We start from the raw sequence: 16,386 nt of genomic DNA on the forward strand, positions 1-16,386 counted from the left end.
AGTGTGTCCCAAATGACATACTATGCACTATACACTCTGCTGTCTAGTGTTTGAATTTTATAAGGGTAGTATCATCTCAAATGGCACACTTTTGGTATTGTACTATCCGGAAGTTTATGTTGTTTCCCGGTCGAGGGCAAATAATGTTAACCGCACGTAATGCTATGGCGCAAGCATTAGCGAAATAGCCAAAAAGGTAACAAAAATTAATTGGTACATTTTACTGTTTATGTTAATGTTTCCTTTTATGCCTCAGTCACCGTCAGACAGAGGCGTAATCGTCTCTGCGGGTGAATTTTGCTTGCACAATTTAAAATCAACTTAGTAAGTTGTGGTTGTGGCTATGGCTGCTTGCAATGTAAACTCTTATTTTTTTCGTTCAGCATCTGAGCCTGATATAGCCCCTCCCCATGTGCTACATAAGGAAAGCTGAGACCGTTGAGTGCATGAAGTGTCCATCATTCCACACTTCGTTTTTTCGGTTGAATGAGTGCATCATTCGGGAACATACTGTAGAGTGCACTTGTTTTTTGGGGGTTTCAGTGTGAACACACTAATCACACTATTTATACTACAAAATGGCGTAGAATCGTGCATAAGTGTGCGATTTGGGACGCACTACCTGTTCACATTCAAATTGCTAATCAAACTGCTAATCCTAGAGGTGCACATACTTTAGCCACTCACAGATAAGTAATATTAGATAATTTTTTAAAAATAACTAAATGACCATGTATCTCATTTTTGTCTCATTTGTTTAATTGTGTTCTCTTTGTTTACTTTTAGGATATATAGAAAATTCTAAAGGGTTATTTATAAAGTGTTATATTGTTGCAGCTAAAGTGAAGTGCTGATGGCTGCACAGTTCATATACTTTGATTACAAGCATACAAGTACAATAATTTAAGCAAAACACATTCTTTGAAGCAAGAAAAAGTATAATGGTAAAAATGAAACAAGAAAAAACCTAATCTTGCCAAAATAAGATTTTTTTTTTTTTTTTTTTTACCACTGTTGTGAGAGCTTCATGTCACATTTTGTCTTTCATTACTATGTGTTTCCATGATCATAGCTTCGTACAGAATGACATGGCACTGTAAAATTTGAATAGGGTGAGGCAGTGACTTTGGCTAGGACCACACTGCCTGTCTGTGGTTATGTCAGGCTATGTAAATGAGAGGACTTTTCTAGAAAAAAAAAAAAGCACACAAAAAACAATCATATATCTAACATTTATATTTGTATTATATTTTAAACTTATTGTTTGATTTCGATTAATTACTGAGAAGTAATAATAATAGATACAGTAAATATGCTGTTTTCGATCACCTGAGTCTGCCAGATTACATCATAGGTCAACAGGTGAGAGAGAGAGAGAGAGTGTGAGAGAGTGAGTTAGTTTGTGTGGAGGGTGGAGCTGAAGTACGTCTTTTTTCCGGTCCTGAAGACTGCGCCAACGCTTCAGCTGTTCCACAAATTAATTTTACTCAGCATTTCTCACAAATTTAGAGTAATTACCCCCTGCTAAGTGAAAAATCTGTAAGTATGTCATACTCTGTTGTATTTTTAAACGTATTAGAATATCACATCTATCTATTTCTGTATACATCTGTATATGTGATCATACGGAATCAGTCGGTTAGTAGTGATTGAATTAGTGCTTGATCACAATTTACTGTGCTTAAATTGATCTTCTTTATGTTGGAATATGCATGACATTGCCTTAATTAAATAATTCACAGTATTTAAGTTTCAGTATTAAAATTTAAGTATTTTTTGTCTCTTAGACAGATTCATTTTTCAAGGAATCCATCTAACAAGCCAAAATGGATAAGTTTCGTATGATGTTCCAGTTTCTTCAGTCCAACCAAGAGTCGTTCATGCATGGTGTTTGTGGCCTTATGGCCCTGGCTAGTGCTCAACTTTACTCCGCTTTTGAGTTCAACTGCCCCTGCATGCCTGAATACAACTATTCCTATGGAATTGGTGTATTGGTAATTCCAGCTGTTTGGTTCTTTCTGCTCGGCTTTGTCCTGAACAATAACGTGTCTATACTATCCGAGGAATGGAAACGGCCTGCGGGTCACAGAGCCAAGGATCCTGCAATTTTGCGCTATATGTTTGTGTCTGTGTCACAGCGTTCCTTGATTGCCCCTGCAGTTTGGATTACAGTAACATTAATGGATGGGAAAAGCTTCCTTTGTGCATTTAGTGTGGACTTGGATGTGTCTGAGTTTGTTATTGGAAATTTTACTGGACATAACTTATCGTCGGAGGAGATGTTAATGCTGCTTGCCAAAATCCCTTGCAAGCACATATTTGATGGACAGCATATTTTCTCTAGAGAAGCAGCCACCAGGTATATACGATGTGTATCACAGGTATGAGAGTATGACCTTTTCATGTTTGGCTATAAATGATTCAGACTAGATTTGTTAGTTTGAAAACCTTTCATTAAACCCTTTACATACAGTACTTGTTTATTATTTTGCATTCTTTATTGTAACTCTTCATGCTTGTTGTCTTTGCACCTATCTCTCTAAATCCCCAGGCATTCGGCTGGCTCTTCCTGTTAATCCTTACGCTAATTGCATTCACCGTCCGCGCCATGCGTCCCTGCTTCAGCCAAGCTGTGTTCCTCAAAACTAAATACTGGTCACACTATGCTGACCTCGAGCGCAAGATATTCGACGAGATCTGCGCGGAACATGCCAAGAGTTTTGCCAAAGTCTGCATCCATCAGTACTTTGAGAGTGAAAGTGGGGACATGCGCAGCTTACACGGCCAAAACGGGGATGACAGTAAAGAGGATGATGATGAACAACCTAAAGAGGAAGATAAACTGCTAGGCATTCATGCCCAGGAGGACATGAATAAAGTTTTGTGGAACTGGCATATATCTAAGCCTCCATTAAGTCTGAGAAAGCCTGGAGCCGGTGATGATGCCAACAAGAAAGTAAATGGAAGCCAAAATGGAGTGAAAACTGGCTATGACAACGTTACATTTACCACAGATCAAAAGGACTATGAGGATGGACACATCACATCCAGAAATGGAAACAGCTACATGAATGGTAACGCTCCCATGAACCGGCACGCCTGGAATGACTCCCCATCCAGCGTTAAAAAGAAAGAGTGGGCTGTATATTACAGCAAGGTCTGACGAGCTTAGTGGTGGAGCTGTTGCTAAATGATCCCAAAGCTGACAGAAATCAGCTACACCAAAGAAAAAGGCAAATTTAAGCCTGGGCAAAAGTTTTCAGAAGAACAAAAACCTACTATTTCTGTTTATTGCAGACCAAGCTCAGTTTTCATTTAAATAAAATTAGATTTAGACCTAACATCTATGGGAATATAGGAATATTCCTTGCTCAAACAGAACTGAATGAAGACCTTGCATTTGGTTTGCTTTCTGAATCCTTTGACTATGGCTTACGATTATTTACTGTTCAACCATAAACTGAACATCTATTGTAAGGGAATGTGTGTATTATGGGGTGTTGTCCAGTAAATGCTCTATAGTGCACTTTCATCTCATCAAACATTGTGAAGAGCAGCTAGCAATTCGTGAACTAGTGACAACAAAACATCACAATATCTTGGAAATAGATCAAAGTAATTTCTCTCTTGTTTATACGGTACCCTGCAGACTGTGTGTCTGTTCTGCAAGCGAGCCCGAAAGCATTTCGCTCACACCCGTCTCACCGACCCTCACCACCTCTTGCAAAGCAGGAAAGAGAGGCCATCATGCAGCTTTGCATACTTATGAAGAAACAAAATCACCATTTGCATAAGTCTGCTTTTCTCAAACTTGTGATAGATGTTCCTGTAGAGAGATTTAAGATTCTTATCAGATTTTACGTGTTCCTATTCTTCAGTTGATTTTTACTGTTCTTAATAGACAGTAAGCATATCACTACATTGCACAAACCCTGATTATATAATTATATGTATGTTTTACTTGTTTAACATGTTTGCCATAGATTACTCCAAGAAGATGTTAGTGTGCTATTCCTCTGGTCCCAGCAGAGGGCACAGTAAACTATATTCTGTGCACGTTCATAGTACAGACAATATGAATTAAAAACTAATTATTAGTGGATGGACCTGGGACTATGCATATGTAATTTGATCATGTATGTGCTGCCATTCCGTGACCTGAATGATTTATATGACAGCCCAAAGACTGTTCTTGTTTATCCATACAACATAAACAATGAAATGTGAATAATTATATTTACAACTGTGCTGTGATTCATTTTTATAACATTGAATTATTTTACTATATTTTTTAAGATGGGTTAATTTTTTTTTTTTTTTTTTTAAGTAGTTTTAGTTACAGCTGGTGTTTCCGTGGTTAAGGTGCTCTGTTCCTGATCAGAAAGTTGATCAGAAAGTGGCATGCTCAAGCTGCCACTGTTAGGCCCTTGAGCATGCCCTTAACCCTCTCTCTACTCCAGGGGTGCTGTATCATGGCTGGCTCTGACCCCATCTTCATAACAAGCTGGGATATGTGAAGTGAAGAATATTGCTGTACTATAATGGTTATGAGACAAATAATGGCTTTCTTTCCTTGGTAAAGGAATAATCCAGCATTTCCCCACCTGATCTCTATCTAGCTCATCAGTAGTTTATGTGCACTTGTCACAGACAAGAATTTGGAAACTTTTCCCTGCACTTCAATAAAGGGAAACCCTTTGACTTCGAATTCTAAGTGCAGTTGTTGAACCATTAATAAATATTAAAAATAGGCAATTATATAGTGCAAATTCAAAACTAAAATCTTTGTACTCTAATAATAAAGGCATATGAGACAGCCACAAGAGACTACTGAAATTCCCAACTCTGGAGCAATCCGGTTGTTTGTGTGGCAGCCTGGGGAAACCTTTACATCATCAAATTGAGAAAATTTCCACTAAACGTTAATGTGTCTGAAAATGGCAGGCTTTCCAGAACTGAAACGACCTTCTTTTTTGCACGTATCTGAACCAGAAGTAACGTTATAGTATTTTAAAATCTGGTTAAAATCCCAAAAGTGAAAAAGGAGAAAACCGCATTTGAAGATTTCATCTCAGTTCCACTGAAAGACAACCCGCCTAGCTCTACAATTTGAACCTAATCTACTTATGGAAAACAACATTACTGCCCAATTTTAAAGAATTATAAGTTTACAGTGGGAAATGAGCTATCAATTTGATTATCAGCATCATCCACATCAGTCACTCATTTAAACATGAGCCTCATCGTTGTCTCTTCAGCCAACTGATCTCTATCTACTCCTACATCGGTGGGGAAATAATCACTCGTTAATTCAGTCGGTTCTGAATTGTTGGCTAAATTTCTTTTTAATATTCTAATTCATATTAAATTAAATGATTCTTATGATGTTATCTTAGATTTAAATATTTTAAACACATTTGTTTTGCTGAGGCAGGTGAATCCTGGGCATTTTGAGAGTTGGTATTAGATTATATCCTTATATCCATTTCACAATGGCATGTAATTATCCAATAACATGATCACATACTAACATTCATTGGGTCAGAGAAGCACACTTAACTTAACTAGCAATGATTAAGACATCTTTAGGCAGACTGACTGCATTCATTGCTGTGTTTGTTAAACTGATTCTTTGTCTGACATGATCTTTAGAGGCAAATAGTCAGGTCCATAAGTAATTGGACACCTTTTTTTTTTTTTTTTTTTTTTTTTACTTTTGCCTCTGTACACCACCACAATGCATTTTAAATTAATCAACCAAGATGTGATTGAAGTGTAGACTTTCAGCTTTAATTCAAGGGGTTTAACAAAAATATTGCATTAACCATTTAGGAATTACAGCCATTTGTTAGAGTCCCTCCATTTTCAAACTCTCAAAAGTAATTGGACAATTGACTAATAAGCAGTTTCATGGTCAGGTGTAGCATGTTTCCTCGTTATTTCATGACAAATTAAGGAGTTGATTCCAAGTGTTGAACTCTCAATATGAGGTCCAAAGAGGTGTCGATGCAAGTGAAGGAAGCCATCATTAGGATGAAAAAATGGAGGGATTGTATGTAAATGGATTAGCCTGTGAAAATGGAGGGACTCTGCACAAATAAATGGTTGTAATTCCTAAACGGTTAATGCAGTATTTTTGATAAACCCCTTGAATTAAAGTTGAACATCAACACTTCAATCACGTCTTGATTGCTTCATTTCAAATCCATTATGATGGTGTACAGAGACAAAATTACAAAAATTGTGTCACTGTCCAAATACTTTTTGGACTAATTTTGAGTTCCAACGGGTTTCTGCCACACATTTACGCTTTCCCAAGCTTTTGTGGTGTTATTGAGCTTCATGTCAATTGGTTTTGCTTTTCTTTAAGTCGCTTTGGATAAAATCTTCATCGTTCTTTTCCAGAGCAAAATTACACATAAATAAATTAGACATAACTGGAAAGACTAAATGCCTTTATAGGGGCTGTACACTGAGATCATCATCATCAGCTCTTTGGCCCAATGCTTCTAAAGCTACTAGTGTGCATTGTTTATACCATCTCTCCATCTGTAGAGATATTGATATTCATAAACAAGATCAAATCAAAGGCTTTTATCACATGAGCCATTTAGTAGGTCACACTAAACCACACACACAGCTGCTTAGTTTTCCATTGTATATACGTCTCTGCTGTCTGACAGAAAAGGGCCATCACACTGACTATCCTTATTTTGCTTTCTCTGTGTTTCATCTGCAAATGTTGTTGTTCCTGCTGCAGTGCACATGCATCCTTATGTCTTTTGCATGTCTGCTGCAACCAAAGATAGAGAGAGAGAGGGAGAAAGAAAGAAAGAGAGAGAGAGAGAGGTCATCTTTTGACTGCAGTCACCTCTGAAAAAGGGAGACATGGAGAATGAGGAAGAGAGGAAGTAAGAGTGAGTGTGAGAGAGTGAGAGAGCTTGGAGGAGGGGAATAGCACACAGGACGGAGGGAGGGTGTGAGGAGGGAGGGTGCGAGTGGATGAGTTGCGAGGCAAACCGGGGATCACATGAGCAGAGATCTGTTTACAAACTGAAGCTGGGAGGCTGAGGCATTGAGAAACACAGCAGCTAACACTCTGGGACAACGATAGCCTTGCTTGAGACACACACACACACACACGTAGATAATGCTCCACCCTACACCCATTCCAGATAGAGGAAGGAATTCTGGATGAAATGTTATCAGCCATTGTAGGTTTTTTTCTCTCTCTCTTCAAGGACTGAGGAACCAGATGGTTTGAGGTGGCAAGAAAAACACTCCCCCATACAGGCTGCATATACAGTCATACATGCAACCACAAGGTCTACCTGTAGACAGATCATTCTCCGCTTGAGGGTTTGTATGTACGTATGTATGGGTATGTCTTAGTTGTTCTTTTCTTCTTCTTCCTTTTGGAGGGGCCCTGCGTAAGGAATACCTTTGACGAATCAGCCATTTTTCCAAAGAGACAAAGAGGAGGACTTTCCCAGGAGAAGAAGAAGAATGACATCAGATGGACAAAGCTTGTCAAAATCTATCAAGAGGTCATTCAGGAGCAAGACCATTTTGCAGGATGTGTCTTTATAGATGAAGTGTTGCCTCAATCCGGATCTTTTCTTTTTGTTTTTGTGTGTGTGTGTCCCTCCTCCTCCTCCTCCTCCAACACTTCTTGAAGGATCACAAGACCTTGTATGAGACTCTTTTAAGCTTATATGATTATATGAACTTCTTTTGTGTGCCATACTGAACGTGGTGTGAGATTTTCTTCAGTCTGTGTCACTTTAACACTCCAAATCGAGTCATTCTCCAAACACAGGAAACGTGTATCAAGGACACGACATGATCCCTTTGTCTTTGTGGAGGCGCACAGGCGAATTCTTTTGTGTGGAGATTATCGACGACAGCCAACGATGACGACAAAAAACAAATAATTACCACAGAAAAATTCAGGTCTCCTCTACGAGTTTCTAGACCAGCGACTCGGAAACTCGGAGATTTAACTCAAACGTACACGGAGTCCTGACTAACAAAACAAAACAAAACAAAACAAAAACAATACCAGTATCACGAAATCCGTGAAAGTCTCAGTTGAGAGGCGCTTTCGCTTCAGTCTGAGTTCCGTGTCAGATTACATGCAGCCATTCCAATGGTGTAACGGTAAGAACACACACTTTCATCAATGTTGTTAATGTTCGGGCTATTTTATTATTTTTAAACTCGATATCATTTCTTCTACTCGCTTTTAAATCAGTCAAAACTTTACAAAATGTCAAAAAATAGAGCACACATTTGGACCGTTGTGTTTGTTTTAAGACTTACTAAACATGTAGGTTGAGTTCAAAGTTGATATTGACACTGCACTCCATAAACACCATGTCCATGATGTTAGTTGCCTTTACACAATGGCACACTTTAAAATAAATAAATAAATAAATAGATAAATAAAGCTATAATATTAGTCGCTGCTTCAAAACAAAACACTAGAAACGCTCATTGAATTTGTAATGGTTTTTAATGGTTATACTGGGGATTGTATTGCTGTTAATGGAAACTGTAATGGTCTCTACTGGTGATTTCTTGCCTTCTATTGGTGGCATGTTATGTCTAGTGGATCCCATTAAGGACTAGTAATGGTTTTAATGGTTAGTTGATGGTTTGTAGTGGAAAATATTATAATTTCTGTGATGGTTTTTGTATTGTTTGGGGTTTGTTTTTTTTTCAGCCAGGGTTTATCTGGTGGTAGAACCATGGGACTACCGTGTAATACAGTGTAGAACCACAGTCGCACCATAAAACATTTCTGAACATGGCCCTAGAGAGTAAATAAAACAGATGTCACGCATCAAATTTCAAAGCAGTAGGCTACTATCAGCTTTACTTTTCTTTGCCTAGCTGCTTTGGTCACATGTAATATATGAATGAATGTGACCAGGAATATGTCCCCGAACTCTTGTTTTTTTTTTGTTTTGGTTTTTTTTGGATGAATGGGGATCTTTATAACACACACACACACACACACACACACACACACAAGGTGCTCATCTCTGAAGGGCCAGATGGTGGTTTTGTTGAAGGCAGCCACACAGTCTTCTATGTTTGCTTTGTGCATTGCTAATTACCCAGAGTTCCCATGGCACAGAGTGTGTAGACAACGACCAAAAAGCCACTGGTCTTCCTGACCAAATATTTGCCCTTGCTTTTACGATCCTCCCTATTGCACGTTTCTGTATCTTTATGTGAACAAATGGTTTGTTTATGTATAGGCTGCCTTTGTGGAGTAGGACTGCAGCGTTCACACTGCGATATGTCGTCGGAAGATCTGTACCATTTGCCGCTCAACGTCTATGTCATCGTGCTGGGCATTGGCTTATTCATCTTTATGCTCAGTGTCATCTTCTGTTGCTACTTGTTCAGGTGCGAGCATACACACCTGGTTGGTGCATATTCACATAACAGTCCATACATAAGCATTAACAAAAAAAAAGGCACCGAGACACTTAAGAAACACTCGTATACTCTGGCTTTCATTCATTTGTGAACAGTTTAATAGCAGACCAACTCTATTACTATGTGGTCATTTCAACACACACCACTTCCTGTGTTTTAAAGACGCATATGGATCAGCAAATGCTGGCGTTTATGGTTGACCATAGATGTGTGTAAACATAATACATTTAATAAAAGGTGTTACTCAAAACCTGTGTAAGGTTTCTGCAGAACTGCATGTGTTTTCCAACAGTTCACTAACAGACCCATCAATATAACAGGGCAGTGCTCTTTCATATGGACGTTTCCTCACACACTTACCACTTCCTCATTTTTAAGGAGCATATCAACCAAATTGGCTTTTATGGCTGCCCACTGATATTTGTCAAAAATAATACATATAAAATTCAATAACATTTTATTTATACAGTGCTTTTAACAATAAATATTGCCATAAAACAGCTTTACAGAAATCCAGATGTAGATTTATATTTGGCTCTATAATGAACAAGCCACCGGTCACAGCGGCAAAGGAAAACCTCCTGAGATGACATGAAGAAACCTTGAGAGGAACCAAACTCAAAATGGAACCCGTCCTCTTCTGGGTGACACCAAAATAAAGTCAATTATTAAGTCAAACAGTACTAATCGTATTTAAAGGATGTTCAGTATGAGCATATTGTGAAAAAAAAAGTCCTGGGATGAGCACAGTCCAGGACAGTCTTTATGATTATAGCAGCAGTCCTTAGGTACAAATCTACACTATCTCCAGTATGGGTTTTAGGAAGTGGAATCTTTATATAATAATGTGTTAGCATAAATCAGTATTTGGTTTATGCACATGAAATATGTGTGGTATTGGAACACACACAGGAAATATAGGTGGTCGTGATGTTTTTTTGTTTTTTTGTCTCTGCAGGTTGAAGCAACAAGACACAAGACAACAATACAGCTACAATGAGGTACTGTAATATGGCTACGATTATGACATGGAAAAAAAACGTTGTAACCCCTGCTCGAAGTTTAATTTGAAGCATATGACCTACTTTGTTCCTTCTTGGAAGGTTAAATGTTTCTGAGGTGAAAAAAGAAGGCTTAGTTCTTCCATCTTCTGAAAATGATGGAGCTTGTCAAAGTTACCACTAGAACTTTGGAGATACAATGTTTTGTCATGGCAACAGCCGTTATTTAATCCTACTAACATGCAGGATCTGTGGGTTAAGAACAGTGGATGTAAATATAGAATAAGCGCTGTAGTCGTCACCATGAAACCCAATCTCACTCCTCATAGATGACCTTCAGACGATTATCTTGCAGTACTGTGGGTTTATATGTGTGGCGTGAGTATACTAGCTTGACACAAGACATTTGGCAAGCATATAAACCGTGTTATCTGCCAGTTCGGTTCATGGGCCGCACTTGAACTAAGCAGCCATCGAATTGGCGAAGAAATGAAACAACTGAACAACATTCATGCTATTAAATGGCTGGTAAACAAGCTGCTATGGAGTAATACAGTCATTGGATTTTATGTGAAGAATAACAAGCAAATGTGATAGTGTTGTCTGATTTCCTCAAATTTCCTTCATATTTCTCCTAACAGGTGGTGCTGAAAGGGGCAGGGAAGAAGCTGAGCCTACTTGGAGTACGTGTGCAAGCTCTCATTTGGTGAATTTGTGTTCACGTGTAAACTATACGTCTTGGCTTTCAGACACGTTGTGGGTGTGTGGGTGTAAAGTTGATGCACTTTCTTTCTACCTTCCATCTGGCCTGGTTTTCAAACCTCAAGGAGGAAATCTCTCACTACCAAATTGTTTTTCACACATTTTTAGAATGCAGGTGGATTTTAATAATTATGTCTCAGGACTATAATATTCTACATATGTCAGCTAAAAAGACCCTGAAGGGACATTTTTGCTAGATCAGCCCAGTACCCACAAAGCATGATGAGCTTTATTGTTAATTACATTGTTTAAAGTCCTCAAAAATTAAGCATGTGTCTGATCTGTCTTCTACAGCAACCGTGTGCAGTCTGTCTGGAGGAATTTAAAGCCCGGGATGAGCTGGGCGTGTGTCCATGCTCGCACACCTTCCATAAGAAGTAAGCATTAATTCATGCTAATTCCAGAAAACATCAAAAAAGTATGATAGAACAAAAACACTGCTGCAGTCAAAAATGGGAGCCTGTAAAATTTGGTTATCAAAGACTTGCCAAATGGGACAGACCACAAAAGCTTTGGCAGGGATATGGATGTCAAGCACTACGCCAACAGCAGCTAGAATATATATATAAAAAAAATTAAAGCATCTTATGATAAGTTCCACACCAGCATCAGTTAGCACTTACACGTTTGATATTTGCAAGTCTTTGCTTGTGGCTTCCACTTACACTGAAAATAGCTCAGAGCTTTAAAGTGCTAACGCTGCTAATGACGCGCTAGTAAGGCCAGTCAGCATTACACAAAGGTGGTCATGAGTACTAGTTTCTTTCATTGTTAGCCACATGAGAATGAGTTTTAAAAATGATTTCTTTAACGTAGTTTATATTAGGGATGTAACCTTGCATCATCATCATATTGAGATTCTAGGTGTGCATGCAGGCACATCTGAGTGGTCTAAAAAAAGACTACATTCATTAACATGACGGTGTAGTGTTCATAAATTTATCTTCAAGCGAGCACGGTGGCTCAGTGGTTAGCATGTTTGCCTCTCACCTCCAGCTACGGGGTTGTCCCCATGCCTCTGGGGTTTCCTCCAGGCACTCCGGTTTCCTCCCCCAGTCCAAAGACATGCGTTGTAAGTTGATTGGAATCTCTAAATTGTCCGTGATGTCAGTTGTGTGCACAATTGTGCCCTGTAATGAGTTGGCACCCCATCCAGGGTGTCCCCTCCTTGTGCAGAATAAGTGAAGCAGAAAATGGATGGATGGAAATTCATCCTTAGTAACTGCCTGCTCATGGTAGTTTAAATAAGGCTACTCAATTGTTTATGTTTTGGGAAATAGAACCAACTAAAATAAGAGGACTTGCACGAGAGGAATAAAAAAAATAATAATAATAAAAAAAAATCAACTCCTCACCAGTTTTATAAAAACTAAATTTTATATTTGATGCTTGTGGCATGTGTACATGTTTTTACAGTGCAGGTCAAGTTTAAAGTTTGGCTGTTATGTCAGTGGGTGTGGCACAATGCTTTGTTTTTGTTGTGATTACAAGTAGGGACTTGGTAACGTAGTTGAGGTCAGTTACTAGTCACTGGAATGTTGTCAGTTCAATTCTGAGGACTTCCAGCAAGCCATTGTTGGGCCTTTGTTTGGTTTTGAACGTATCGCATTAGATTGCAAGTTGCTTGCCTAAAAACTGTCAAATTAAATGAAGGGAAAGCACCATACAAACTAGAGTAGTTCTATATAAATGTTTTTTTCCAGAAAAAAAAAAAACCCAAAAATGTAAAGATGATTCTCATTAAGCTATGATATTCTCATACTGTTCTTTTCAGGTGCCTGTTGAAATGGCTGGAGATTCGCAGTGTTTGCCCCATGTGCAACAAGCCCATCATACGACTGCACAACACACCCCGTGGAACAGAGGGGCCACAAGACCCTGAGGAGGTGTGATCCTATACACATAAAAAAAATAAAAATAAAAACAAACAAAAAAAAATGGCACAACTGCAAAAACCCTTGGGCCACGCCCATGTTTATCGTCTCCACAACTGCCAAACTCAGAGCACACAAGATCCAAACGCCACCACTGGAGGAGACTAAATCCAACCTCCATATGCACCAACCCCTGGAGGCCTAGTGGACTTGAGAAGTAGCACCTAATTGGCAAGAAGCAAAAATACTTGCCATTTCTTTGACTTTGCGATTAGACCAGTGTTCCTTAGCAAGGTATGAGAAGTAGGGCAAGAGGCAGGTAAACAGCTCAGCGGTTTCGTCTCATGAGGCACCTCTAAGCAACTAATGAGAAACAACACTGAACTGCAGCAAGTGTATGACAAGCACTGTTCACAAACACAGTGTGTAACTAAGCAGACACAATATAAATGCATGATAATCAGTCAGTTTTGGCCTGAAGTTAAAAGGCTATAGTATGTAGATAAAATGTGTTGTTCTGTTCAAAAGGCACTGCAAGTCTTTACTGGGCCTTGTATAGTGATTAAAAGAAGAAATATGAAGATATGAACTAATAATCAGCAGTTAAACTGTACTTCCCCATTACTGAATATGTATCAGGGCCAATCTATTGCCACTTTTTTTTTTTTATTTTGTATAGTTTGATGTGTTTTTTGTTGTTTTTTTGGAATAAAATGTTTTGTGGATAAAGCTCTTTATACAAAGAGTGCCTGATTTGGAACATTTTAATTCATTCACTTACAAAATCTTGCATTCATAATATCATTACAAACTCCCCCCGCCCACCCCTTCAATCTCAATTTAAAAAAAAAAAAAAAAAAAATGTACTGCCCATCCTCTTAATCATCTGCTTTGTTTTTCTTCTGGTTAAAAGGCTGATGTCTGTTCATCAGTCCTATTAAGTCCGTCAAATTAGATTCCACAAAAGAATCCAGGCAAGCAAAACTGATGCAATTTTACCAAAGAACCGGAGATAATGGAGTAATGAAGATGCATTCAGTCCTTCCAAAGCCACAAGATTAGGATTACTGTCCTCATGTTTATTGGTTCCCATGATTAATGGTTCCACAATGACTGCCTGTTCTAGTTAGCGGCGTCAGTCCCTTTTGACTCCACGTACTCCATGGCTTTCTGCTTGACTGCTTGGATGCTCTCTGGTGTGCCGTGCTTCTTCTCGTAGTCCAGGTAGCGCTTGAAGAAGAACTTGATCTTTTTCACAGACACACTCAGGTGTACCACACGATCAAAGAGAGCCCTAGAGAGGAGGATCAATTCAGATTTCATTGTGGATTTGTTCATGCTCAATTTAGCTTTGACAATGGATATAACTAGCTCAAATTTCAGTTTTCACCTGGACTTTACCAGGGCTTAAATAGATTAAATTGATAACCGGCATTTTAATTGTATTTATTTATTTAATTGTAATGAATTATGTTAGAAAATGCTAGAACTGTGCTTCTGGTTGAGATCCTTGATGTTCATGAAAAGCTGTCATTTTAGAACTATATACAGTAGAAAACATCAAATATTTTGACAAAGTGAAGGGTTTTCCCCAGATGATGCTGCAGGTGGCAATGGCACGATGTCTCACCTCACTGTGTTACACCAATTAAAAACGTCTATCCGTAGACTCTCATCAGAGCGATGTAATCTTTTTGACGGTTTAAAGTTAGATGAATCATGTCAAATAATCATTCCAAACAAGCTAACTCAATAATCCATGTATGACAAACATGGCCCAGGTCTGTAATATGTATAATCCACGTTTTGGATCTGCAAACTAAGTCCTATATAAAGCACATATACAGACGTTTTCTCTTACAAGAGTTTTCTGTTTTCCCTACAACTAACCGGCAACCCACCTGACATCTTTCTGTGAGCTGTGCTTCATCATCAGGTCTATAAAAACAGACCACACATCTGTGCGTTTGGGGTAGGTGCTCAAGACCTTTTCGAACATGGCCTTTGCTCGCTCTTCATTCCCGTACTGGAATTCCAACCGAGCAAATTTGACTATCAGGTCCACATCTGTAATGGTAAAACGTAGTCAATTATCCAGCATAAAAATAAATAAAAAAATTACGGTGAACAAATAACTAAAATACATCAAACGACTGTAAAAGTGCAATACTGGCAAGTTAAGATCATAGCTAGCATCAGCGTGTGAATGGAATATGTAAAAACATTTGCTTACGCTCTTTATTGGTCAGACTCTGCAGTGCCTTCTGGAGGAGAGCATTGGCAGCATCGCTCTGTCCCTGACGCAGCAAGAAGGACCCGTAACTTTGCCATACGGCCTTCTCCTGCCTGAAGCGCTTTACCATGTTCTTATACAAGTTCTCTGCTTCCTACATGCACACACACAGATTTGGAAGACATGCACATAGCAGTTAATAAATAAACTTGAAAAGTTTCAAAATGCTTTCAATTTCAAATACATGATGTATGGCAAAGAAAAAAAAAATGTCTCTAAATGAATGTATAATACCAGATTAAAGGGGCAGATTCTCACCTTGATTTTGTTGGACTTGGCATAAATATCTGCCAGCTGCTGGTAGACAGGCATGGGCTCGCAGTACTGAATGGCTCGCTCAAACACTTTCTGAAGGCTCTCTTCAGTACCGTACATGTTCTCCAGGTTGAGCAGAGCTACCCACACATTCAGCTTCTCCTGCTCCTCCCTACATAGCACAAAAAGAGAATTACAATCACACACCCATTCACGCACTATGGACAATTTGGAAATGCCAATCAGCCTACAACATGTCCTTGGACTGGGGGAGGAATATGGAATGCCTGAGGGAAACCCCCGATGCACAAGGAGAACACGCAAGCTTAACGCACACAGGATTTGAAACCCTGACCCTGAAGGTGTGAGACAAACGCGCTAACCACCAACCCACCATAATTTAACACTGAACTGTGCATACAGACCGACACACAATCTGCACCCTTGGTAAAGATGGGTAAAAAGGTTTCTCTCAGGTTATTCTCGCACTGACAAATATGTGTTCATTACATTTTTTTAAAACCCAAACTTCAATTTATTTTTCCTATTCTGATTGAAGCATTCAAAGAAACTGAAAAAACAAAAACGTTTCTCATGAGCAAAGTGTTACTGAATGAGTCATCTATGACTTCCTATATCAATGGAGTTTAAATGTGACACAAAGGCCAAATTTCCTTATTCGTTCATCAAAATGAGAGACAGAATGCACAAAAGATTTTTTAAAATATTTTCTGTCCGAGATTAAACCACA

At 38.7% G+C, this 16,386-nt stretch overlaps 3 protein-coding genes across 4 annotated transcripts in view; 2 read left to right on the forward strand and 1 right to left on the reverse strand.

Annotated features, from left to right (window-relative positions):
- Positions 1–1,014: 1,014 nt before the first annotated feature.
- LOC108258642 (calcium homeostasis modulator protein 1) lies at positions 1,015–3,224 on the forward strand. Its single transcript, XM_017457411.3, has 3 exons — positions 1,015–1,539; positions 1,788–2,381; positions 2,552–3,224. The coding sequence occupies exons 2-3, from the start codon at positions 1,827–1,829 to the stop codon at positions 3,161–3,163; spliced, it is 1,167 nt and encodes a 388-aa protein (XP_017312900.1). The 5' UTR covers positions 1,015–1,539; positions 1,788–1,826; the 3' UTR covers positions 3,164–3,224.
- A 3,791-nt stretch (positions 3,225–7,015) lies between these two features.
- Positions 7,016–13,137, forward strand: zgc:175214 (ring finger protein 122). 2 transcript variants are annotated; one of them, XM_017456800.3, is made up of 6 exons: positions 7,016–8,160; positions 9,267–9,417; positions 10,409–10,451; positions 11,093–11,157; positions 11,508–11,590; positions 12,988–13,137. In XM_017456800.3, exons 1-6 carry the CDS (start codon positions 8,136–8,138, stop codon positions 12,996–12,998), a joined length of 378 nt encoding a protein of 125 aa, XP_017312289.1. In that variant the 5' UTR covers positions 7,016–8,135; the 3' UTR covers positions 12,999–13,137.
- A 698-nt stretch (positions 13,138–13,835) lies between these two features.
- pdcd11 (programmed cell death 11) overlaps positions 13,836–16,386 on the reverse strand; it is a 34,162-nt gene continuing 31,611 nt past the window's right edge. The window contains exons 33-36 of the mRNA XM_017457413.3: positions 15,639–15,807; positions 15,321–15,474; positions 14,989–15,154; positions 13,836–14,381 (exon numbers count right to left, since the gene is read on the reverse strand). Of these exons, the coding sequence (XP_017312902.1) occupies positions 14,210–14,381; positions 14,989–15,154; positions 15,321–15,474; positions 15,639–15,807 (661 nt within the window). The 3' untranslated portion in view covers positions 13,836–14,209. The remainder of the gene's footprint in view (positions 14,382–14,988; positions 15,155–15,320; positions 15,475–15,638; positions 15,808–16,386) is intronic.

The sequence above is a fragment of the Ictalurus punctatus genome, chromosome 26, assembly GCF_001660625.3.
Source record: "Ictalurus punctatus breed USDA103 chromosome 26, Coco_2.0, whole genome shotgun sequence".
NCBI lineage: Eukaryota > Metazoa > Chordata > Actinopteri > Siluriformes > Ictaluridae > Ictalurus > Ictalurus punctatus.

Coding starts and splice junctions, on each gene's coding strand:
- LOC108258642 (XM_017457411.3), top strand. CDS start 1,827: ATGGATAAGTTTCGTATGATGTTCCAGTTTCTTCAGTCCAACCAAGAG. Junction 2,382..2,551: donor ATATACGATGTGTATCACAG/GTATGAGAGTAT, acceptor CTAAATCCCCAG/GCATTCGGCTGGCTCTTCCT.
- zgc:175214 (XM_017456800.3), top strand. CDS start 8,136: ATGCAGCCATTCCAATGGTGTAACG. Junction 10,452..11,092: donor AACAATACAGCTACAATGAG/GTACTGTAATAT, acceptor TTCTCCTAACAG/GTGGTGCTGAAAGGGGCAGG. Junction 11,158..11,507: donor CGTGTGCAAGCTCTCATTTG/GTGAATTTGTGT, acceptor TGTCTTCTACAG/CAACCGTGTGCAGTCTGTCT.